The 27,047-nt window shown below is 45.4% G+C and overlaps 1 protein-coding gene across 1 annotated transcript in view; it reads left to right on the top strand.

Annotated features, from left to right (window-relative positions):
* The window catches only part of cacna1ba (calcium channel, voltage-dependent, N type, alpha 1B subunit, a), a 621,447-nt gene that overhangs the window by 460,978 nt on the left and 133,422 nt on the right, over nt 1-27,047 (top strand). Inside the window, exons 19-22 of the mRNA XM_080212160.1 lie at nt 834-1,649; nt 9,519-9,733; nt 13,948-14,086; nt 21,671-21,800. Coding sequence (XP_080068286.1) covers nt 834-1,649; nt 9,519-9,733; nt 13,948-14,086; nt 21,671-21,800 — 1,300 coding nt within the window. The remainder of the gene's footprint in view (nt 1-833; nt 1,650-9,518; nt 9,734-13,947; nt 14,087-21,670; nt 21,801-27,047) is intronic.

A 27,047-nucleotide genomic window follows, 5' to 3' on the forward strand; every position in this document is an offset into this window, starting at 1 on the left:
GAAGTTACTGTGAAAATCCCCTCGTCGCCGCACTCCGGCGCCTGTTCGGGTACACACTGAGGGAGAATTTTAGCATGGCCGTTTGCGTGTCTTTTGGACTGTGGGAGGAAACCGGAGCATCCGGAGGAAACCCACGCAGATATGGGGAGAACATGCAAACAATGTGACCCAAGCCGGGAATGGAAGCTGGGTCCCTGGCGCCGTGAGGCAGCAGTGCTAACCACCATGCCGCTCTGACATGCTGTCGTTGGATTTACGACGGCTAATCAGACTGGCAGGCCTGACGGTAACTGTGGGACAGTGTTTGGGTTTACGTGAAGAATGCTTTTATCCTTTTCCTTTCCCTTTTGCGGTTATCAATTGGTTTCTTATTTTCAACTTTTGCAGTTATTCTCAGCCCCAAAAAAAATCCCCTTTCGTGCAAGCACAGAATCAGAACTTGCCTTCACATCTTCACATTTACTAAGGAGCTGTGCTGCTGCTGCTTGATGATAGCACCCAACAAATGACACATTGTCGTGTCTGAAAATGGATGGCATTTGCTTGTGGTGCTGATCTTTACTTTTGGCAAGGATGATTGTGTTAGAGCTCTGCATGCTTCAGCGTCTCAGCAACATCTAGGTGACTCTTATCCAGTCTCGTTTGCGAGAGGTAAATTTTCCATTTGGTCGGAGGAATACTTTTGGCTAAGGCGAAATCCTCTTCCCTTCTGTTGTTTAAGTGCCGTGTGTGGTTAAATTTTTCAAGACGGAGGCGGTTTAAGGTGTGTAACATTTCTGTGTGAATCTCCTGCAGCTTTGTGTTACATTTTTTTTGTGGCTTGTTATTTATAGCAAGGATCAACAGAAGGCATTCAAGTCGATGTCCGTTTGGGAGCAAAGGACTTCTCAGCTAAGGCGCCAGCACTTGCTAACGAGTCAAGAGGCTCTGTTTAATGAACTGGATGACGAGCAGCGTAGGGTGTACGTCTCCTCCCACCAGATCCGACCAGATATGAAAACTCATTTGGACCGGCCTTTGGTGGTGGAACCCCGGAAGGACGTGAGAAACAACAATGATAAAATCCGTCAAAACGAGTGCCAAGATGGCGAACACGAAAGGCTCGTCCAGCCCGAGAGTTGCGAGGCACCGAAACGGCACCATCGGCACCGCGAGAAGGGAGATGGCGCAGCGAACAATGGAGAATCTGCGCCGAACAGCAAGGACGAACCGCGACGCTCGCACAGGAGCCGAAGCAAAGAGGCCGAGAGAGACCAGGAAGAAAGGGCCAAGGATGGAAAGGGTGACCGAAGCAGAAGCCGTGAAGGAGGGAAGAGGCATCATCACCACCAGAGCTCGGTGGACGAGCCCTCCGAAAAGGAGCACCGGCGTCACCGCTCCCACCGGCATGCGGCCGACCAGCAGGCCAAGGAGGGGAACGGCACCGTCAACGGCACAAAGAGCGAAAGGCGGACACGTGCCAAAGAGGGGTCGCGCTCAGGTAACCGAGAAGGAGACGCGTCCGGCAGAAGTCAGAACGCAGAGGGGGCAGAAAGGCGCCGCAGGCACAGACAGAAGGCACTCTCGACCTACGAGTCGGTGGAGAAAAGGGAGAACGATGAGAAGGAAGGAGAGCCTGTTCCAAGAGAACGACGGAATCATAAAGTAAAGTAAGTCTTTGTGATGTTATTACTCAAACATTTGATTGACGTGGGGTCACTAAGTTCTGGATGTAGTAACATACAGATTTTCAACATGTTACCCAACAGGGAACATTCACGATATTTTTTGTGAACTGTACATAATTCATGGAGCTGTTAAGCTAGTCTCAGATGGACAAATGTTGCTCATTCACCAACTCTTGCCACTCATTTCCTGCTATGGTACATTTTCCAATTACATACAATTTATAGCAGATGTATGTAAGAGCAAAGAAACATTCAAGAGCGATGTTGTTCCAAATGCAAGTGAACTGTCAGCTTTTATTTAGTGTAAATGTGAGTTCCAACTAAAATATACAGGCTAATGTTTGCTAGAGGGAGCGACTCAAGCCTCTGAATATTGGCCCAAATACAGTCAATTTCAATCTATATCCATGTGTCCATTCTGTCCTGTGTAAAAGTGACGACCTAAGTTTATTTATTAGTGTCACAAGTAGGCTTACATTAACACTGCAGTGAAGTTACTGTGAAAATGCCCTAGTCGTCACATTTGGGCACTTATTCGGGTACACTGAGGGAGAATTTAGCACGGCCAGTGCACCTCACCGGCAGTCAGACTGTGGGAGGAAACCAGAGCGCCCGGAGGAAACCCACACGGTCACAGGTGACCCAAGACTGGATGTGAACCTGGGTTCTTGGCGTTGTGAGGCAGCAGTGCTAACCACTATGCCACCATGCTGCCCGTGCATGCTTCAGAATTAATCAGCATTTTCCATCGAATCTGGGCTGAACGGGTTTGCGATTCTCGGGATACCTGGAAGGTAAAGGAAGGCATGAACTTCTTGGATCCAGGAAATAAGTGCCTCTCCACTTGCCTGCCTGTGGTCCAGTTTATCCGCTTCAACCACCCTCTACTGAATTCTTTCTTTTATCCAGCTCTTTTGGTTTTCCCCTCGCTCAATCAGTCCTGTCCCCTCCAATGCCTCCACCCCCTTTGCCCCGTAACATCTGCTGCGGACCCCAATCTTTCCCTGATACCACCCTGCAATTTCCCTCCATTCTCCCACTCGCTGTCCCAAACCTGGCCTTTCCCATCTCTCCCTCCCACCTCCCTGCTGCCTGATCCTGAATGTTAATCCAACCAGCAGCTGACCTTGCAACCTGACTGCTGCAGCCGGCAAACCGAGGGAAATATCCATCCCTCTGAGATTCCCAAATGCAAATTTGCCAACCTACAGCTGGAAGGGTATTGCATTTTGCCTAGTCGAAAACCAATATAATTTCCTTGCAAAAGGGAAAGAACATTTCCAAGGGGGTGATGATGGTATTGTCACAGGACTGGTAATCCAGAGACCCAGCTTAATACTCTGGAGATATGAGTTCAAATCCCACCTTGGCAGCCGGTGGAATTTAAATTCAGTGAATGAAGATATCTGGAATGTGAAGCTGGTCTCCGTGATGATGACCATGAATCTATCGTTGATTGTTGTAAAACCCATCTGGTTCACTAACGTGCTTTTGAGAAGCCATCCTTACCTGGTTTGGCCTACATGTGACTCCAGAGCCACAGCAACGTGTTGACTCTTTACTGCTCTCTGAAGTGTCCCAGCAAGGTGGTTAGTTCAAGAGCATTTGGGGAATGGGCAACAAATTCTGGCCTTGCTAGTGCTGCCTCCATCCCATGAAAGAATAAAACAAAAAGATAATATTTATTCATAACAGTTCACTGTAACAGGCCGATAGGTGATTAATTTTGAAAATGGACAATGTACTGCTGCAGTGGAAGTTGGGACTGAGACATAGTAATGGTGCAGCTTTACCCTTTATCTAGCCATGCTTTATGTGCCTCACTCAAAATTGCAAGGTGCTGCCACTAGGTATTTGATTTTCACTCCCACGGTGGGTAGATTGTGTTGGACAGTTTCCCCACTCGACAGCCCTACCTTGGTTTAAAGAGCCCCTTTTAGACCTAATTTTCACTCCAGGGAGGCAGGGTCAAGATCGAGTTGGGCCCACCAACCTCGGAGGCTGTCTCCTTGACGACCTCACGTGACCAAGCGGACAGGCAAAGTGAGTTGATTAGAAGATCTGGCTCAGTCCTCTCAGACCCCTTCCTCCTCCTGACACCTCCACCCACTTTTTATACCCGTCATACTCCCACACAACTTCCTTGCCAATTTGTGCCACCACCTCCAAGCCAACTCATGCTCCCACTCCCCCTTTTACCTGCAATGCTACCTCATATCCCATGCCACCTCCAAAACCACTCATCCGGTATCCACCGGACCACCTCATATTGACCTCATATTCACACGGAGATAAAAAAGACCTCATCCAGCTCTCATTCATACACATTTCAACATGAAAAAACTCCTATTCAAGAAACCCATTCAGAGTTTTTAAAATCTCCTCAAATGGTTAATCTCTTTTAAAAATAAGCAAATCGCATCAAAGGCAACTATACCTTTAATAGTTTCTTAATCTGTCAAACTGTGAACTCAGAACCCCCTGATGAGACAATTATAGCTTCTGACACTCAGCCAAGCATTCATAATGATATAATAATAGTCCTGGAGAAATGTCAACAAAGACTGCTACAATCCTAGCTGATGTTACACCTGGACAGTGAAGTCCCAGAATGGAAACTTGGCTTGGTAGATCACAACTTCTATTTTTGTTTAGAGACGTGGGTGAACAGACTCCTAGTCTCTTAGAACTACCAATTAAATGTTATAAAAGGAATAAAACATTTATTAAACATGAAAAGGTTGACTATAATACTAGACTCCTTCGCTCCACCTATATCTTCACAGAGGCACAGACATTTTTAAGGATAAATTACAAAATATATCTGAAATTACAATGTTCTCAGTAAATACATACATAATCCTCGTAAACCAATTGGCCAACTCTGGTCAGACACTCCCTACTCTGAAACCAAGTGGCAGATGCCACTCAGTACAGCTTCTGTGGATTTCTCAGTGAATCCCCCAGATGCTTATCATGCTGTGAACTAACTGGTCTCCCTGGAACTCTGGCTTCCGCTTGAGGGTTTTCAAGCTAGCCTCGGAAAAATTTCTCCCACTCTAGGCTTTCTCTCCAATGCTTTCACCAACATCCAGGATTTCAACCGAGGACAGAATTTTACAAGAATGATCCTAAGCATCCAGCTAGCATCAAAATGGAAGAGTTCCTGATTGGGTTTATTGGGTGAGCTTTGACACCCAATGACTTCGACATTGAAACGTGGTCTAGGCTGATTTTACCTGCTGCATGATGTGGAGATGCCGGTGTTGGGCTCGGGTAAACACAGTAAGAAGCCTCACAACACAAAACCTGTTGGACTTTAACCTGGTGTTGTGAGACTACGTCTACCTGCTGCAGGCAGTGTGTAGGGCTTAATTCGCCAGACAGCCTGCAGAGGGAGCTAACGTGCATGTGCAGAACTCTGATTCAGCGTATGTCCAATTGCAACAGCAGCGTTCTGACAACAAAGGAACGCAGTTGGCCTGAACCAATTGTGTGTGTGTGGTGGGGGGGCAGCGCAGCCGATCGTGAGCCCCACACTGCACAGACATCTATCATCCCCCCCCACTCCCCCCACCACCACCGAGACCAATTGTGTCCCTCTCCCCCGATTGTGACTCAGAACGGCAACAGCCCCTCACTCCCATCTCCCGCATCCAATTCTGGCAGTGGGTGCGGCAGTCATCCTCCCTCCCCCATCGGGCTGCCCCTTCAGGCCCTGCCCCAATCCAGACCTTGCCCAGGGGGCAGTGCCAAGGTGCCAGGGTGGTTCTGCCAGGCTGGCACTGCCCAAGGGGCACCCCCCCCCCACCTTGCTCTTGGCCTCTCCAGGGGAGGCGAGGCCAACACAATTGTTTCCCATTCATGGGGAGCAGGTGTTTTCCTCGCCGGAGTGTACATCTCCCAGTGAGGTTATAAAGGAAAGCGAGCCTGGGTGATTCAGCGCCAGCTCACTAATCACATGTAAATGAAGATTTCAGTAAATTTGAATAATTAATCAGCCTCTCACCCATTTCCGGTGAAAGGCTGGCTGCACCCGAAATCCAGTTCTTCTAAATTCGTGACAGCCAAGAAATCGGACGTGATCCTGATTTTTTGGCTCTTGCACGATTTTACCAGTTCCCTCCACCTATCGTTGGAGAGGGTGAGCCGGTAAAATCCCAGCCCCCATCTTTCAGTGTTCTTCTGCCTTAGATTGCAATGTGTATCCAAGCTTCCACACAATCTCTCAGGCATCCAGCCACAACAACAGATCACCACTGCTTCACAGGCCAGACACAGATATCACCAACCTTAAGATGACTTCAGATGTCTGGTTTCTTGCTAGCCAACTTGTAGGGTCTGCCCTTCTCAGCTCTGCATTTAACTGGGAGCCTCTTTCAGTCCCTTATTTTAACTTCAGTGAACATCACCTTGTTTGGATTCCAGTTCTTTGTCCCTTTAACTCCAGTCTTCCTGGGACTCCTCTTTCCAGCCCCTGATTTCCAGAACAATTTATTCATTAGCATCTGGGACTTGCTTTCTGTCCCTTACTCCATTGTCCTGCCTTTCTCATGGCAGTGTCTGGGGGGGCTGCTTTCTTCTCAGATACCTCGACTCGACTGAACCACAAGTGCTTATGCTTTTTACTGTGGGTCTCAGTTGCTAAGTAACTGCCTAGTCTTTCCTTGAACCCTCTTTGTTTTCATGTCATAAACCTTTTAATTACAATACAGGCATGGTTTGAAATGAAACCAAAACCTACCGACATGCAGGCACCATTGCTTAATATGCAGCTAACTAAGGTATTAACCCTTTCTTACACAAAAATACAACATTAAACTTACCTAAAGTTTCTAATGCCCACAAATACAAATATAGATTATTTAAAACCACCCCCATTTCCTGACAAGTCATCTATTAAAATTGGGCAACTGGAAGATATTTTTTTAAAATTCATTTGTGGGACATGGGTATCGCTGGCTGGCCAGCATTTATTGCCCATCTTTAGTTGCCCTTAGAGGGCAGTAGAGAGTCAGTCAAATTGCTGTGGCTCTGGAATCACATGTAGGCCAGACCAGGTAAGGATGGCAGATTTCCTTCCCTAAAGGACATGAGTGAACCCAATGTGTTTTTCTGACAACCAACAATGGGTGGGGTCATTAGGAGATTTTTAGTTACAGATATTTTTTATTGAATTCAAATTTTACCATCTGCTATGGCGGGATTCGAACCCGGGCCCCCAGAACATTAGCTAAATATCTGGATTGGTAGTCTAACGATAATGCTACTGGGCCATCGCCTATCCCCATTTCTAATGTACACCAGATGGCCAATCAATCAAAGCCATACAGCAAAGGGTATTTCTTTTAACTCTAACACACAGTTTGAGCTTGTTTAAAGAGCTGGGGGTTTAAAAAACTTGAAATCATGACATTTGAACGGAGCTTATATGACCTTCAGGAGAAATTGTGTCTATTCCATCAATTTGTGACGACCATATTGTTAAGACCCCTTCGACAACCAAAATGGGGTCTATTTGTTCAAAATGGCCCTGCTGAGTTTGGGGTTCCTCATGTATGAATAACTCACTTCCCCTCCCCCTCCACACAAATTGGATCAACCAGAAATATATGGAGCAGAACTTTGGATCGGGGTCCTCCCTGTGTTTTCACAAAAATCCAGTCGCAGTTCTCTGACCTGGCGTACGTTAAACTGAAGGGTGGTATACATTTTAGGCACCAGTTCACTCGTCAGTGCCCTTCACTTTCATGCTCTCGTGTTTTATTCTTTTTGTTCTGTGAAGTCTATTCAAAGTGAACATTTTTACGGTAATATGCCGAAATTGCTCTTTTTTAAAAGTTTATTTATTAGTGACAAGTAAGGGTTACATTAACACTGCAATGAAGTTACTGTGAAATTCCCCTGGTCGTCACAGCCTGGCGCCTTTCAGATCAATGCACCTAACCAGCATGTCTTTCGGACAGTGGGAGGAAACTGGAGCACCGGAGGAAACCCAGGCAGACATGGGGAGAACACACACACACACACACACACACACACACACACACACACACAATTGAACCGGGTCCCTGACACTGTGAAGTAGCAGTACTAACCACTGTACTACTGTGCTGCCCTTCTCCTTTAGCCAACAATAGCTGGGTTTGCTGTCATTTGTGGTGTGAAGCAATCTTGCTCAGATTGCCCATATGTTAGTCTAGCTGCAAAGTTAGCTGGATTTATGTGTCTGTAGCTGATGGATCAGAATGCCAGCAGCATAGAAAATCCCAGGCTCTGAATCACAGGGCTCTGAACGCTTGGTCACTAAAGGCTAATGGAAATTAAACACAATATATCAATGGGTAATTGTTTAAATGTAGCAGATCAAATGGGCTGAGATCTGAAGCAGAATTCTCCAAAAGAGTAGTATTAGAATTGATGTGTCCTTAAAAACCCATTCCAATTGAGAGATTTCTTTTGTAATGACATTACAAAGCATTTTAAACCATAATCATTGAGAATATTGTTGATTAATTTAAATGTTAAATTATTATTTAACATTTACCCACAATTATCCTGGTGCAAAAGAAAGTCAGCGAGTGGGTAGATTTTGAGAATCATAGAATCCCGACAGTGCAGAAGGAGGCTGTTCAGTCCATTGAACCTGCATTGACTCTTCAACAACAATCCCACCCAGGCTCTATCCCTGTAACCCCACATATTTACCCTGCTAATCCCCCCTAACCGACACATCTTAGGACACTACGGGACAATTTAGCATGGTCAGTTAAGCTAACCTGCACATCTTTGGAGTGCAGGAGGAAATCCACATTGACAACATGAAGACTCCACACAGACAGTTACCCAAGGCTAGATTCAAACCCGGATCCCTGGCACCATGAGGCAGCAATGCTAACCGCTGTACCACCTTGCCACCCACAAATTGAATTCAAATTTGATCATCTGCGACGGTGGGATTCGAACTCGGGTCCCCGGAGCCTTACCCTGTGTCTCTGGAAGACTAGTCCAGTGACAATATCATTATAGCACTGCCTCTTCTCAGTTTTTTTATTATTTTAGTGTTTCCCTCCTTAACATAAAGCTATTTGTACACCCACTGAACATTACTCTTTTTGGGCTTCCTATAATAGTGTCCAACTGCGCATTGGTTAAACTCACTCAGCCATTAGATGAGTCAGATGGGGATTGTTCTGCAGTGAAGTGTTCCTCACATGTAAGCAATTAAAGAAATTGAATAACTTTAGAAGAAGGCTTGTTTTTTTAACTCACATTGATTGTGGAACAGCCTGATTATTAAGTTAAATCCATTCATTATGACTTTTCAGTAAAGGTCGCAGGTAAATTTCAGACTCTTGCCTATTAAGCTAATGCTGCCTTGTCAAAGTTTCCCTTTAACGCCATTTACACAGAATGAAGAAAGTTCCGTCTGTCAGGCGACCAGTGACCATTTGATCCGGGCAGCAGTGGTTGGGACGGACGGTGGCAGAGTGGTTAGCACTGCTGCCTCACAGCACCAGGGATCCAGGTTCGATTCCCGGCTTGGGTCACTGTCTGTGTGGAGTTTGCACATTCTCCCCATGTCTGCGTGGGTTTCCTCGGCGTGTTCCGGTTTCCTCCCACAGTCCAAAGATATGCGGATTAGGTTGATTGGCCAGGCTAAATTGCCTTTGGTGTCAGGGCGACCAGCTAGGGTAAATGCATGGGGTTATGGGGATAGGGCCTGGTTGGGATTGTGGTCGGTGCAGACTCAATGGGCCAAGTCCTCCTGCACTGTAGGGTTCTATGATTCTAATGCTCCACTGAGAATATAAAAACTTTTCCTTTTATGTGTTTTATTAATTTTCACAGAGACAGTCAAGTGCCTGCAGACACAGCCATGCTGGGGACCACAGCACTGCCACCTGCTAGTGCTTTGAAACAAGTTCCCCAGCAACCGGAGGATGCCGACAACCAAAAGAACATTAAGCTTGTGACGTTACCAACAAGGGATTCAGAGCACACCATCACCGTCAACATCCCTGTCACTGTCACTGCTCCTCCTGGAGAGACCACATTGCTCCCAAGTAAGTGGCAAGGTAAACTGCACGGCCGAGGGGGTGGGAGGGGGGAACAGTCCATTATTTGTTTCTGTAGAATTTGTTAGTTGCATTCACACAATTGCAATCAGAGGGCAACAGTTAGAGGTTTACTTGTGGGTTACGGGAATAGGGCCTGGATGGGATTGTGGTCGGTGTAGACTCGATGGACTGAATAGCCTCTTTCTGTATTGTAGGGATTCTATCACACTTTAGAATATCGGCCACTGTTGTAACTCTTGATGCGGGAAAAATAAATTTTAGCTCTGTACCTGGCAACAGTGGGCACTCAGATTCCTAAAAGTACCAGTAATGGGCCAGTTGAAAGGTCAGCCATTTTGTCCTTTCAGATGAAAACTTGAGTCAGGAATGTTGCTGACTTGTACTCAATTTTAGGGGTCAGGTGAGAGACACAGTTTGCACGTGCTGTCAGGACTGAACGATGTCCGCAAACGGTGTTCCTTCAATCCTTCCTTCTGGTGGCAAGACAAAGCTAATTGCAAGCTTCTGATGTTTGCCCCAATGCTATTAGCATAATTATACTTATCTTAAAGTGAGGGCTGCCACCCACAGATTGGTTTACTTGTGGAGATTGCTGTTAGTGCTTCCTATTGACCCCTGTCTGACTGCCAAACATCACTCCTGCACAAGTGCATGCTGGTATCTCCAATGAGACAGGCAGATTTTCCTTTCCATCCCCATCAGATATGCATCCCAGTGACAGCACATCACGATTGAGATTAAGTTTATTTTTATTTATTGGTGTCACAAGTAGGCTTACATTAACCCTGCAGTGAAGTTACTGTTAAAAATCCCCTAGTGGCCACACACCTGTTTGGGTACACTGAGGGAGAATTTAGCATGGCCAATGCACCTAACCAGCTCGTCTTTCAGACTGTGCGAAGAAACCGGAGCACCCGGAGGAAACCCACACAGACACGGGGAGAACATGCAGACTCCGCACAGACAGTGACCCAAGCTGGGAATCGAACCCAGGTCCCTGATGCTGTGAGGCAACAGCGCTAACCACTGATGCCACTGCAAACCAGCAATAAAAGAGGGGCTCTGCTCTTGTAACCCCAACAGTTAGCATCTTGTTTCCTTGAAGCTGATGTTTTGGTACAGCCATGAGAAGAGGGTCAGTCACACCATGTTAGACCCTCCAACCTGTGCACGGTCAACCATCCCACCCAATCTTAATCAATCTGTACAAAATTCGCCAAACGTTCATCAGCATTTCCCTGCTCACAGTCCAGGAGTTTGAAGTGCAAGAGAATGGCAGTGTGTCTGAGACAGTCACATAATGTGTCTGCAACACAATACACTGAGGGTTACACACCTGGATTTTCAGAAGGCTTTCGATAAGGTATCACATCTGTTACAAGAATTACGATACTGATCTTAAAAAGAATGTAATCATGTGGATGGCGATATGGCTGAAGAAGGAAAAGAAAAGGATAGGGAAATGAATGTTTTCTAATGGTTTGGCTCTGTGCTGGGTCCTCTTTTTATTCTATTTATAGAAACGATTTAAACAAAAACTACAGAATGAATGAGTCATAGAATCTTTTCTTTATTTGTTCATGTTGATGTGGGCATCATTAGCGAGGCCAGTGTTTATTGTCCATCTCTAATTGTTCTTGAGAATGTGGTGGTGAGCTGCCTTCTTGAGCCACTGCAGTCCATGTGGTATAGGAACAGCCACTCTGCTGCTAGGGAGAGAGTTCTAGGATTTTGACCCAGCAACAGTGAAGAAACAGCAAGAGAGTTTCAAGTCAGGATAGTGTGTGACTTGAAGGGGAGCTTGCAGGTGGTGGTGTTCCCATGCATTATCTTCCCTTGTCTTTCTAGAAGGTAGAGGTTGTGGTTTTGGAAGGTGCTATTGAAGGATCCTTGGTGAGTTCCTCCAGTGTATTTTATAGATGGTGCACTGTTGCCACTGTGCATTAGTGGTGGAGGGAGTGAGTGATTAAGGTGGGGGATGTGGTGCCAATCAAGTGGGCTACTTTAGCTCGAATGGTGTTGAGCTTTTTGAATGTTGTTGGAACTGCACTCACTCAGGCAAGCAAAGGGTATTCCATTACACTTCTGACACTTCAGTAGCATTGTCGATGGTGGAGAGGCTTTGGGCAGTCAGGAGATGAGTTACTGTCCGCAAAACTCCTAGCCTCTGATCTGCTCGTAACTACAGTATTTTTATGGCTGGCCCAGTTCAGTTTCTGGTCAATGGTTACCCCCAGGAAGTTGATAGTGAGGGTGTCAGCGACAGCAATGTCATTGAATGGTATGGGGTGATGGTTAAATCCTTTCTTGTTGGAGATGGTCATTGCCTGGCATTTATGTGCCACTTTTCAGCCCAAGCCTGGATATTGTTGAGGTCTCGCTGTATGAACTCTTCAGGATCTGAGGAGTAATGAATGAGAATAGACATTGCGCAATTATCAGCGAATATCCCCACTTCTGACCCTTTTGATGAAAGGAAGGTCATAGACGAAGTAGCTGAAGATGGTTGGGCCTAGGATATTACCCTGGGGAACTCTTGCAGTGACATCTCTCACGGAGTCATGATGGTGTAGAAGTCCATGCAACCCATCTGGTCCATGCCAGCTCTCTATCGAGCAGTCTCGCCAGTCCCATTCCCCTGCTAAGGCTCTGCTGCCTACAAGTTTATTTGCTTCACCTAGCCATTCAGTTTGTTTTGAAGGAAACAGGTGTTGATGTTTGCTTTAAACATGTTGAGACCCTGATTGTGTTATTCTTGGACCATTACATTAGAGTTTTGAACATCTAGTAATAGGAAGGAAATACATGGGAATATACACTGGTGCAAAACCAGGAAGAAAGCATTTACAGCTATGAAGAAACGTTTGGGAATGTAGGGCTTTTGCACTGACATGGAGAACATTTCAGAGTAATAGAAATCTTCAAATCATGAAAGGTTTAGGTGGGTAAAAACAGAAGAATCCTTTCCACTGGTTAGAAACTCAACAGTGCAGAACGAGGCTATTTGGCCCATTGAGCCTGCACCTACAACAATCCCACCCTATCCTCGTAATCCCATGTGTTTACCCTGCCAATCCCCCAACTTTAAGGGGCAATTTAGCATGGCCAATCAATCTAACCCATACATATTTGGAATGTGGGAGGAAACTGGAGCATCCGGAGGAAACCCACGCAGACATGGGGGAACGTGCAGACTCCACACAGACAGTGACCCAAGCCGGGAATTGAACTCGGGTCCCTAGTGCCGCGAGTCAGCAATGCTAACCACTGTGCCACCGTGCCGCCCACGTGCAAATAGAAAATAGACCGGAAATGATCATCATCCTTTTTCGTACACCGTGTTACTGGCACATGTTGAAAGTAGCACAATTCAAAAAAGAATTGATTAGTATTTGAAAAGAAAAATAAATTAAGACAGGGAAATGGGACTAAAGCAATTAGTTCTGGTTGAAGGATTGAATAGACCCTATCCTGTGGTAATAATCTACCAAAACTGACTGCAGATTTAGGGTGGGTTGCATCCTGTAAATTATGGCAGAGGGTCACATCACACTGGGACTTTGCGTTGGACTCCATTATGTTCCTATACAGAATCGAGTGTTGTAAGATATCTTTTTGCTCCTTTTCAAACTATCAATAAAATTTGAAATCTACTTTGGATTACGTGGTACTTGAACCTTTATACAAATGGGGATTTTACAATTATGCCATCTTAAACACAGACAGTCACTGATGCAATTGTTGACCAGGGGTTTGGAAAGTGCTCGCAAGGGCGACAAAGAGTCTAGTGCTAACATGACCTGAGGAATTGATAAGGAACTGATTTTCTGGGCATTATGTCTTCTCAGCAGTTAACACTGCAATGTCTTTGGCTGCAGAGAGGCACTTGCCAGGTGGGCCTAAGGTAAGGCCCTATACCTCTAGCTTGCTCTCGTTGGCGAGTTCCCACATGTACTTTATACGCATGTTTGTTGTGAAACGTGTACAAAATGCTTAGCTTGGAAGATCCAAATACATTTATGAATAAACTCGTCTTCCATTTTAATACCTGGCAAATGATATTTTAATAGTGCTTGTTGTGCAGGGTTCCTGCTTAATTAACGTAACTGTACCTCATGAAATATTTATGCCAACTTCAGTTGTTACTAGATTTTATGAGGTATCCAATGGACTCTTCATTTTCATTCTGTTTATTCCAGTTAATAGTGTAGGTGTGGATCTGGAAAGTGTGACAAAAATGGAGGAAAAAAAGGACATGGACGCTGATGATTTGATCAAAAGTGGACCGAGACAGATACCGCCATACAGTTCCATGTTCATTTTCAGCCCTACAAACCCGTAAGTACCATTGCTGTAACTCCAGCAGAGTAATCAGCGATAATTAACAACTTGTCATGTCAGTGTCATTCTCTTAACCACTTCTTTGTTTTTTTTTCTGAACATTTAATTTCCTCACCTCTTTTGAAGAATATAAACTTAGTTTTGTGTCACCTCAATCTGCAACAGTAATTTGTCTCAAAATAATATTTTAGAATTGAGTATGTCTGCATCAACAATGAAGAGAATGTTTCTCTGAGTGTCACTTTTCTGTGGCAATTTAACTAAACCCCTGCTGAATGTTTTGTCCGACTCGTGTTATCCGTAGCCACCCATGGCCAATTTATTCATTACGCGTTGCCATGCAAGGAGATGGGGGTGATTCTTGCCCAAAAATGGCAGTGTGTTGGTTCTGGTGTGGAAAATGGTTTGTTTCTCTCCAGATCTTACCACATTCTTGTCACAGAAAACAGCTGGGCGTGTTTCACGCTGCCATGTAGAGGGGCAGGGCCTCAACACGCCGTCAAAGCCCAGCTGTCCTGTGATCAGGGCTCCATGTTTAAAGGGTGTCCCAATCAAAGCAAGAAGCGACCTCCCCCTTATCCACCGCAGAGGGCTCAGGGGTCCCCCCACGCCCGTGGTCAGAACCAACATTCACCACGCCCCCCAACCCCCCTCCTGGCAATCAGAGTTGGCGTTCACCCCCTCCCCATTGGAGCCAGCACTTCTCCACGCTCAACAGCCCTTCCCCTCCACAGAGAGTCAGTGCCACCACCCCTCTGCCCCCACCTTCCCCACAAATATCGGACCTCTTTCCGTGCTCCCCGTCCCAATCCACCAACCACACAACCATCGCCGGTGTCCACGTCCACCCCCCCTGCCCCGGGGGATACACTCACCTTTGTGTCCTCGGGCAGGGGGTGGGGGAAAGGAGGGGCAATCCCACAATAGGTTCACGCCTCGGGTAAACCCATATTTTGTTGGAGTTGTGGGAGTATGGTTGAAGTAAATGGGGAGGCGATGGCCTAGTGGTGTAATCTCTAGCTATTAATCCAGAAACTCTGCTAATGTTCTGGGGACCTGGATTCAAATCCCACCACGGCAGATGGTGGAATTTGAATTCAATAAAAAAAATCTGGAATTAGGAATCTACTGATGGCCCATTGTCGGGAAAAACCCATCTGCTTACTAATGTCCTTTAGGGAAGGAAATCTGCCGTCCTTACCTGATCTGGCCTACATGTGACTCCAGAGCCACAGCAATGTGGTTGACTCTCAACTGCCCTCCAAGGGCAACTAGGGATGGAGAATAAATGCTGACCAGCCAGCGACACCCACATCCCATGAATGAATAAAAAATAGGCAGCATAAAGGGCTCCATGAGGATCTGAGATACATTTTTGGACAGAGAAAGACATGCTTAGAAGTGAGGCAGTAGTGGCATCAATCAAAAGAGAGTCTTGTTGGACTTAATGTCCTTTTCTTGTTTCTGAGCAGTGAATAATCTTATAAAGGCATATTTATAAAGAATTCATGAAGTACCAATTATAAAAGTTCCAGAGCCGTCAGCCATGCATATTAGAATTTGAAAAGAAATAGCGCAGTCAAAACGTAGCAGCAAGGTTCAATGCTTTGAAAGCTTCTTATAGGCAAATTGTTCCTTAGTGCCTTTCACTGCATGAAAATCACTCATTAGAAGCATTTTTGAAGGGTACAGGATTTCAGTGGGACCAAAGTCATTGTGTAGCATTTGGCCCACTCTTGACACCCGGTGCCAGCTGCTGAGATTTTATAACTAAGCCAAAAAAAGGTGTTCAGTGCTTCTCCTGCAAGTTGGCAAAGACCTCATTAGGCTATGCACATTTGGGTCTTTTCATGTAAGTAGGACTCCAATACGATCTTAGTGCTGCGACAGCACATTCCTCAAGGGCAATCCAGCAAAGCTTGGTGTTATTAGAAACAGAAACTGCTGGGAACACTCTGCAGCATCGGTGGAGAGAGAAACAGAACTGACATTTCGAGTCCAAATTGACTCTCTGCTCTGAAGAGGAGGCAAACGGACTCGAAAAGTTAACTCTGTTTCTCTCTTCACCGATGCTGCCAAACCTGCTGAGTTTTCCCAGCACTTTCTGTTTTTATTTCAGATTTCAGTATTTTGGTTTTATGGAACCCCTGCAGTGCAGAAAGAGGCCATGTGGCCCATCGAGACTGCACTGACCACAGTGCCACCCAGGACTTATTCCCATAACCCCACATATTTGCCCTGTTAATCTCCCTGACATTGAGGGTCAATTTAGCACGGCCAATCAACCTAACCCGCACATCTTTGGACTGTGGGAGGAAACAGGAACACCCAGAGGAAACCCACGCAGACATGAGAACATGCAAGCTCCCCACAACCAGTCCATGGGCCATGTCTATGTTTCATGGCTTAGGTTGCATTCCCTTTTTGTTTTCCTGAAGAACCTTTTATTAATGTTTTGCTTGCATTCAGTCCCATGCTCCGGATCTACGGACTCCTGGTGTGGAGAAGGGAGGGTCGGAATGGCGACCTCCTCTTGAATCTACTCCTGGGCCTGGCGAAACATGCCATTTACTGGGGGGGGGGGGTCCATCCTGACGGTCTGCCCCTCTACCGTGGCTACGTTCGGGGCCGGGTGTCCCTGGAGAGGGAGCGTGTGGTGTCCACGGGCACAACTGAAGCCTTCCGCACCCGTTGGGTACTGCAGGGGCTGGGGTGCCTTATTGACCCTAATAATCTCACTTTAACTTGATGTTTTCAAGTTTCCTTTGTTCTTTGATTTTGTTTGGGCTGTTCCCCTTCCTTTTGGGGAGCTGCCCCTTTTACTTTGTCCCGATTTAACCTGAGTTTGTTTATTTCGTTTGACCTTAAAAGAGGCCACACAGCCAGCGACTCAAACCGGGAATCGAACCTGGGTCCCTGATGCTGTGAGGCAACGACGCTGACCACTGTGCTACCATTCAGTGGCCAAATGAATAGTCCGTCCAGGGACCACTGGGGGCCATTTGGAAAATACCTCCAAGTAAGTTTTTAAAAACTTTTCTTCAGTCACTAGGGCAAGAGTGAACATTGTTGGATCAACGCAAGTTACTGCTTTGGCAGACAGTAGCAGAGGGTGGGGTAGAGGGCAGACCAGCAGCAGTCAGGATGATTCACCAGCCTCCTCTCTCTCAATTCTTAGACTGTATGAGAATGTGAAAAGTATTCCAGACGGCGCACAAGACCAATGGAGGTTGCCACTGCGATGTCCCAGCACATCTATTCTTCACAATATGACTTGTGGTTTTGGGATGAACAAAGCCATAAAATCCCACCCTACCTCGTTAGCTTATTCCTCCACCTCCTCCCCTGTACTGTCAGAGCCCCAAGCATGTGGGCAGTTCGCCAGTCACATTTTAACAAGGCCCGACCATTAAAATGGTTCAGATCTCCAGCACAGCCTATTGGATTGGTTGGTGGGATCACTCAGTCCCACGCCCACCAATTAACAGGCTCGTTTGAAAGACGAGGGACGAGGTTCTCCGACCTCCCAGCCGTTGTTTGCTAGCGACGAGATTCTCTGATCCCACCACTGACGATGGAATTCCCATTGATGGGAAACCTCGGTGGGAGGTTGCACTGCTGGCGGAACCGGAGAATCCCACTGGCGTGCACAGTCGGAAAAGGCCGGCCAACATCCTCATTCTGTGAAGGTCACAGAAAATCTGCACGTTTAGAACAATCGGTCTCTTCACCTCCATTTCTCTCTCTGTCTTGATTTAAATCTTCCCCAGGAACCATTTGACCAGCCAAGCTTTTTTTGTCACAGGAGAAAGTGCTGGAAAATCTCAGCAGATCTGGCAGCATCTGTGAGGAGAGAAAAGAACTGACGTTTCGAGTCCAGATGACCCTTTGTCAAAGCTAAAAGGCAGAGAAAGTGGCAGATATTTATACTGCGGGATGAGGGAATGAAAGATGAGCCATAGACAGATGAAGATGGGGGAGGTGATAAAATGGAGAAAATGAGGGAAAGGGGAAGCAAAGAGAGAGAAAAGCGAAGGAAAGGGGGGTTAAAATTGCAATCGCAGCAGGTGTAACACTTGCCTCTTTACCCCTTCCACGCTTGCCAACCAAAGTCCAAAACACTCATTCCAGGTTAAGCAGTGTTTCACTTGCATATCTTTTAATTTGGTCTAATGCATTCACTGCTCCCCAATGTGATCTCCTCTATATTCGGAGAGACCAAGCGTAGACTGGGTGATCGCTTTGCTGAGAACCTTTGTTCTGTGTGCAGTCAGGACCCTGACCTTCCGGTTGCTTGGCAGAGTTTCGCAGTTGGTCTGAATCCTGAGCACTTGCCATTTTAACACACAATCCTGCTCCATGTCTGTCCTTGGCCTGCTGCAACATTCCAGTGAAGCTGAACACAAACTGGAGGAACAGCATCTTATCTTCCGGCTTGGCACTTTACAGCCTTCCGGTCTCGACATTCAACAACTTCAGATAGTTAGTTCTACCCCACCCCGACCCCTTTGTTTTCATTTCATTTTTAACAATTCTCTACCTTTTACTTCTTTATTGTTTTTATTTTACTTCTCCCTCCACTCTTTCCCCCTATTTAATTCCCCCTTTCCTTACCTCCCCCCGCCCCCCACATCTCCATCTGTCACAGTTTACCCTCTGATTTCAGTTTCTCTGCCGTTTGGTCTTTCACACCCTTTATTCTCTCTCTGGACAGCCACGAGCAGCCTTTGCCCTTGTTTTTGTGGCTGTGACACATCTTTCATTCCCTCAGCCTGCAGTACAAGTATCTCCCACTTTCTCTGCCTTTTAGCTTTGACAAAGAGTCACCTGGACTTGAAGCGTCAGCTCTTTTCTCCCCTTACAGATGCTGCCAGACCTGCTGAGATTTTCCAGCATTTTCTCTTTTGGTTTCAGATTCCAGCATCCGCAGTAATTTGCTTTCATGTTTTGTCAAAACCTTAGCCCTAATTTCTTCATCTTTATACTTGTTTTTTTTTTCTCTACTCACCGTCTTGGGATCCTTTTTAATATTTAGAGTTGCTTTAGTAATGATAGAAATCCTCAAAACCCTACAATGCAGAAGGAGGCCATTCAGCCCATCGAGTCTGCACCGACAACAATCTCACCTCAGGCCCTATTCTCGTATTCCCACATATTTATCCCGCTAACCCCTCTAACCTATGCATCCCAGGACACTAAGGGGCTGTTTAGCATGGCCAATGCACCTAGCCCACACATCTTTGGACTGTGGGAGGAAACAGGGGCACCTGGAGGAAACCCCTGCAGACATGGGGAGAATGTGCAAACTCCACACAGACAGTGAGACAAGTTGAGAATCGAACACCGAACCCTGGCGCTGTGAGGCAGCAGTGCTAACCACTGTGCCAAGGTGCTGCCCTTAATCCAAGCTGTCAGAATCGCTATCAGCGCATAACTGCATGAAAAGATTGTTTCCCATTATAATTTGACAGGTCACTACTCTGGCACAATGTTGGACTGTTGGTGGTGATGGGGGGGGGTGGTGGCGGAGGCGGGGGGGACCCTGAGCACCCAGAGGAAACCCACGCAGACACGAGGAGAATGTGGACTCCACACACAGTAATCCAAGTCAGGGCTCAACAGTGACTTAAGCTGGGAGTTGTGCACAACATCCAGGAAAATGGTGCTAATTCAGTAAGGTGTGTAGGTTAGGGGGATTATTGGGATAAATGTATGGGGTTACAGGGATAGGGGAGTCTGGGCATGGGTAGAATACTCTGTCGGAAAGTCAGTGCAGGCTCGATGGGCCAAATGGCCTCCTTCTGCACTCTAAGGATCCTGTAGTTTGTTGAGTTGCAAGCAGTTTGTCTTCAATCTAAACGTATTTGCAATTTTGTCATTTTTGTCTTGCGTTTGCCCAAAAATTAAATTAGTTCTCCATGTAGCTCACCTGGCAACGCATCGTTGAACAATTAAGAACAAGATGCTTCTAGCATTGATTGCTACTCTGCACTGAGTCAATTAATCTCAGTTGGATTGGTGACAGCAATGCTGCAACTGGTCGCAGTATCCTTCAGATTGGTGAAAGGAAAGATCATCAGAGCATTTTCCTCAATTCTCCATCCAACGAGCTGTTCTGGAAACTGTGAGGAAATCTGGGGACTAACAATGGAAAATAAAGAGAAAGTAGATGAACTCGATGGGTATTTTGCACCGGACTTCACAGCAGAGGATAAAAGTAACATCCCGGAAATAGCTGCAAGTCAGGAATTGGGAGAAACTCAGGAAAATTACAATCATCAGGGAAATGGTTCTTAGTTAACTGTTGGAGCTGCGGGTTGACAAATCTCTGGATTTTACTCTAGGGCCTCAAAAGAAGGGGTCGATGAAATAGTTGGTTTTAATTTTTCAAAATTTCCTGGACTCAGGGAAGGTGCCGTTATAAAATCTTCACAGTGCAGTGGAGGCCACCTTGCCCATCGAGCCTGCACGGACCACAATCCCAACTAGGCCTTATTCCCATAGCTCTACTTATTTGCCTGACCAACCCCCTCGACACTGAGGGGCAATTTAGCATGTCCAATCCATCTAAACCGCACATCTTTCAGGGTGTGCGAAGAAACCGGAGCACCCGGAAGAAACCCACACAGATGCTAGGAGAACTCCACACAGTGACCCAAACCGGGAATCGAACCTGGGTCCCTGGTGCTGCGAGGCGGCAGTGCTAACCACTGTGCCACTGTGCCGCCCCATTAGATGGGAGGGGAAAAAAAAACAAATGTAACTCCTTTATTCAAAAAGGGAGAGAAAGCACAGAACTACAAGGCCAGTTGGACTAACATCTGTCAAATGCAAAATGCTGGAAGCTATTTGTGAAGATACTATGGCAGGAAACAAAAATAAATTCAAGGCAATCAGGAAAGTAAACCACTGTGTTTACAGACACTGCACCCCACCTAAGCTCCATGTTGTTAAGTTTGAGACTATCCCCACCCCCCCCAACCCCGGCTGATAGCTTATTCCCATCAGAGGTTGAGCAAGTGATAGTGTCACACTGGTTCACGATCAGTTTTAAGTTTAATTTATTTATTAGTGTCACAAGTAGGTTTACATTAGCACTGCAATAACGTTACTGCGAAAATCCCCCTCAGCATCACAAGAGGGATGTGCACCTTGGCCTGTGAAGCTCGATGTATATTCTATTTATGTCGATAATTACCAATTAATTTACTTAGATTAACGGGTGCAAAGAAAAGCTTTAATGGTTCACTGTGATTCCATTTGGGTTGCGGTTCTGCTGGAAAGCGCGTAGCTTAGAATAATCTCATTGGAGTTTGGTGTGAAATCAGACTTCAAAGGAAAAATTGTTGACTAATTAAACTGTAACATGATGTAATTTCTATGAATTCACTCCATAGCGTGAAGTATTGGCACAAAAGGGAGAAGGAAATGAGTACTTGAGTACAATGCACAAGGTGGTTGATACCAAGTGGTGCCAAAAATATGACAGTACCTGTTTAAGAATCTACCCATTGATACTGCCATTTGTTGCTATGTTGAATGCTTATATACTGGTGCATTCATAACTATTTTTTTCTTTAGTATTCGCAGGGCATGCCATTACATTGTCAATCTACGGTATTTTGAGATGTGTATCCTGCTGGTGATTGCGATGAGCAGCATAGCCCTAGCAGCGGAAGATCCCGTAGTAGCAGAATCACCAAGAAATAATGTAAGTCGGTGCAACAACTGTTATAAAGTTTCATAGCTGTGGATTTTAGCTACTTTGACTGTGAATACTCTTAAAATGTGCCTTATTAAAAAGGAACTGCAGCATTAGACTGACAAGGTAAAGCCAGGCCTGTGACACCACATCTGGTTCTGCTGCACAACAGGGTCGGGCAAAGAACAAGTGAGCAGTAGAATAGGGGACTCAATAGATAAAGGTACAGACAGGTGTTTTTGTGACTGTGGTCGAGACTCCAGGATGGAGTGTGGCCTCCCTGGTGCCAGGGTCAAAGATGTCCTTTAATTGGTAATTAAAGGGCATTCTTAAAGGGGAGGGTCCAAAAGTCGTTGTACACATTGGTACCAATGACATAGGTAGGAAAAGGGATGAGGTCATGTAGTGTGAGTATAGAGAGTTAGGCAGAAGGTTAAAGTGCAGGACCTCGAGGGTAGTAATTTCTGGACTATTTCTGGTGCCACGTGCGAGTGAAAATAGAAGTAGGAAGATTAGGCAGGTGAAAGTGTAGCTTGAGAACTAATGCAGGGGGCAGGGATTTAAATTTGTGGATCATTGGGATCCTTTCTGGGGCAGGGATGACCTGTTGAAGAGGGACAGGTTACACCTGAACTAGAGGGGAATTAATATCCTGGTGGCAAGATTTGCTAGAGCCACTTGGGAGGGTTTAAACTAGTTTGGCAGGAAGGGTGGTTCACTGTGATTCCATTTGGGTTGCAGTTCTGCTGGAAGGCACGTAGCTTACAATAATTGCATTGGAGTTTGCTGTGAAATCAGAGTTCACAGGGAAACAAAAGAGAAGATTGAGGACAGCACAGAAGTTAAAGAGAACATGTTAAATAGTAAAGGCACTGTCAGTAATCCTTGTACTAGACAGTTCAAGCAAAAGCAGGGCAGAGAGCAAGGGAATTCTAGATTAAAATGCACTTATTTCAATGCAAGAGACCTGATTGGCAAGGCAGATGAACTCAGAGCATGGATGGGTGCATGGGACTGGGATATTATAGCTGTTACTGAAACATGGCTAAGGGAGGGACAGATCTGGCAGTTCAATGTTCCAGGGTACAGGTGCTATAGGAAAGACAGACCAGAAGGTAAGAGAAGAGAGAGTGTTGCGTTTTTGTTTAAGGAGAACATCACGGCAGTGCTGAGAGGGAATATTTCTGAGGGTTCGTCCATTGCGCCTATATGGGTAGAACTGAGAAATAAGAAGGGGGAGATCACTTTGATATGACTGCACTATGGGTCTCCAAATAGTCTGTGGGAAATTGAGGGACAAGTATGTAACAAGAATACAGATAACTTCAAGAATAATAGGGTGGTAATAGTTGGAGATTTTAACTTTCCCAACATTGACTGGGACAGCCTTAGTATTAGGGGCTTGGATGGAGAGAAATTTGTTGAGTGTAGTCAGAAGGAATTTCTCATTCAGTATGTGGATGGCCCAACTAAAGAGGAGGCAAAACTTGACCCCTTAGGAAATATGAAAGGCAGGTGACAGAAGTGTTAGTGAGGGATCTCTTTGGAACCAGTGATCATAATTCCATTACTTTTCAGATAGCTATGGAGAATGATAGGTCTGGCCAAAAGTTAGAATTCTAAATTGGGGTAAGGCCAATTTTGATGGTTTTTGGACAGGAACTTTCAAAAGTTGATTGGGAGAGTCTATTGGCAGGCACAGAGATGGCCAGTAAGGCTTTCAAAAGTGTGTGTTAACCAAGGTTCAGAGTAAGCACATTCCTTTTAGAGTGAAAGGCAAGGTTGATAGAAATAGGGAACCCTGGATGACTCGGAATATTGAGGCCCCAGTGAAAAAGAAGAAGAAGGCGTATGATGTGTGTAGGCAGCTGGGATCTAATGGATCCCTTGAAGACTGTAGAGGGTGTTGGAGTAGAGTTGAGAGAGCAATCAGCAGGGTAAAGAAGGGACATGAGATTGTTTTGACGGATAAGGCAAAAGAGAATCCAGAGAGCTTCTAGAATAACTAAGAACAGAATAGGACCTCTTTAGGATCAACAAGGTCATCTATGTGCGGATCCAAAGAGATGGGCGAGACCCTAAATGAATATTTCTCAAGCTGAGAAAGGCATGGATGTTAGGGAACTTCAGAAAATAAATAGTGATGTCTTGAGGAGTGTATATATTACAGAGGAGGGAATGGCCTCCTCCTGCTTCAGTTTTCAATGCTTCTATCCTGCCTTCACACCTCTTTGAGACTAAGCTTTTGGCTGCAATGTTACCACTGTTTACGCTGGCAGGATTTTCCCATCCTGCGCAATGAATGGGGATTTGGCTGGCTGCCATATTCTCTGACCTCACTGCAGTGGGAGAGTGGTGTGAGCAGCTGGCAAGATCGCACCCACTGTTTCTTAACTTATCTCATTGTCACTCTCTTCGATCTTGCAGCATGAGAGTTTTAGTCATTTAATTTGGCCCAGTAATTTATTGCAAACCTTCCGCTTTGTTATACTTCTCCCTCTCTCTCCCCTTTCACTTGATGCGAACCTAATACATTTCTAACTTTTCACAGTTCAAATGAAAACTTACAGACCCAAATGTCAACGCTCTTCTCTCTCCAGAGATACTGCTATGTATTTCCACCACTTTCTATCTTTATTCCATCAGTTTTCCTACTTTTTTCTCAGAGGTCTTGGCTTTGATTGTGGAAAATGCACAGATAACCTTTGCTTCTGAATTAGTGGAAGCGGTGAACAGTATTTGATAGAGGCTAGAGAGTCTCACCAGTCAGCTGAAGAGCTTTAGAGCAATGTGTTAACTCTTTGCAGGGTGCTCTGCTGAATTCATTGCCAATGGGGGCGGCATGGTGGCACAGTGGTTAGCACTGCTGCCTCACACCGCCAGGGACCTGGGTTCAATTCCGGGCTCAGGTCACTGCCTGTGTGGAGTTAGCACGTTCTCCCTGTGCCTGCATGGCTCTCCTCCAGATGCTCTGGTTTCCTCCCACATGCCAAAAATATGCAGGTTAGGTGATGAGCATAAATTAATCCTAATGTGAGGGGGATTAGCAGGGTAAATACGCGAGGTTACAAGAATAGGGGTTGGGTGGGATAGTGGTTGGTGCAGACTTGATGGGCCGAATGGCCTCCTTCTGCACTATAGGGATTCTATGATTTTATGGTCGGAAGTGGGCCTGTCACAGAATCTTTACAGCGCAGAAGGAGGCCATTTGGCCCATCGAGCCTCCACTGACTGTCCCATAGAACACTTTGGATATTCTGCTTAAGACCAGCACAATTTGCCTGAATCCATCCAAAACAGCATGGAACAAGTTGTGTAAAGCTTCACTCAGGTTTCAACAAAGTTTAAATTTGTTTGCAAGTTTTTGCACTGAATGTCTGTCCTGCCCACAAAACTGTGCCTTGCCCCCATATCAATGATAATCAGCATGGCATATTTCTGCCCTTTGCAATCATTCAAGAAGGCTCTTCAAATTAAGCATATCTTTTTTAGTCACGTTCTAAGAAACTGGCTCAGGACACCAGTGGAACTAATAACTGGTTCAGTAGAGTCATTAATTAATTTTCAATCATTTCTAGTTATGTGTGGCTGACTGGGCATTTATTAACAATGCATATTGCTTGCGCCGAACCTATTTTCAGCTGTAATTACTAAAGCTACATCGGGTCACCACTCCCGAATACACCCATTTTTGAATGCAAGGGGAAAAAAATTATAATTAATTACTTTCTATTGTGGTATCCAATCGCACTGATTCCTGGAAGATTTGACTATACGTCTGAGTTGTTTGTTATTATGCAAACAAATTTAAGCACGGACTTGAACAATTAGTTCACTTTGGAAAACCAGCACAAGTTCAAGCGTGATTTGCACCCAGATTGCAAATTGCAGCTGAAGCAGAAATTTGGGATTAATTGAACATGGCTCTCTCATTGTTCCCGACTGGATTTCCAAGCTTATCCGTTTCCCAGTTCCAACCAATGTTCTATATAGTGTTCTTCAATTATGTGTTATTGAATGAACAAGTGAAGCAGCTTTTGTTAATGCAACCAGCAAAATTAGTGATAAATTTACAATGAACAAATTGCAAACTTTCTTTTTGCAATGCCATGTCTCACTGATAAATCTATGAGGAATCAAAATACGAGCAGTTTATAGAATCATAGAATCCCTATAGTACAGAACGAAGCCATTTGGCCCATCAAGTCTGCACCAACCACAATCCCACCCAGGCCCTATTCCCATAACCTTGCTAATCTCCTGACACTAGGGCCAATTTAGCATGACCAATCAACCTAACCTGCACATCTTTGGACTGTGGGGGGAAATTGGAGTACCCGGAGGAAACCCATGCAGACACGAGGAGAATGTGCAAACTTTACACAGACAGTGACCCGAGGCCAGAATTGCACCTGTGTCCCTAGTACTGTGAGGCAGTAGTGCTAAATACTGTGCCACCGTGCTGCACTTCATGACAAAGATGTTGTTTGGGGTGACCAATCTAAATTAAGTGTTTTTTTCCACCTGGATAATCGATATATAGAATGAATATTTTTGTTAAGGCAACTGTTGTATTATTAAATAACTCCTTCAATGAAGAATTGAGGAGATAGCTGATAAAGTGACTGAACGTTCGTTCTAAGGGTAAATATTGACAATTGAAGCACATATACCCTCTGAGACCATGTGGCTCCAAGTCAGTTTGGGCCATAAAAATGTCATGCAGACTGAAACATACAAGATCTTGAGGGTTCTTGACAGGTCTGAAAAGGATGTTCTCCCTTGTGGGGGAATGTAGAACTATTTAAAAGTAAGGGGCACCCATTCAAGACAGAGATGAGGAGAATAACTTTCTCTTAGAGGGTTATGAGTCTTTGGAACTCTCTTCCTGAGAAGGTGGTGGAAACAGAGCCTTTAAATATTTTTAAGGCAAGTGTAGATAGATTCATTGATCAGCAAGGGATGGGGGTGGAAGGTTATCGGGGGTAGGCAGGAATGAAGAGCTGGGGTTAAATCAGATCAGCCATGATCTTACTGGATAGCAAGGCAGGCTTGAGGGGCTGAGTGGCCTACTGCTCCTAGTTCATATGTTCCCATGACTGCAGTGGAAAGGGTTGAATAATTTTGATTTGATTTATTATTGTCAAATGTATTGGGATACAGGAGAAAATATCTGGCACACTGTACAGACAAAACATACTGTTCTTAGAATACATGGGGAGAAGGGAAGGATATGGATACATTGGTTGTGGTTAA

This window comes from Carcharhinus amblyrhynchos, chromosome 25, assembly GCF_965287045.1.
Source record: "Carcharhinus amblyrhynchos chromosome 25, sCarAmb.v2.hapA, whole genome shotgun sequence".
Classification (NCBI taxonomy): Eukaryota; Metazoa; Chordata; class Chondrichthyes; order Carcharhiniformes; family Carcharhinidae; genus Carcharhinus; species Carcharhinus amblyrhynchos.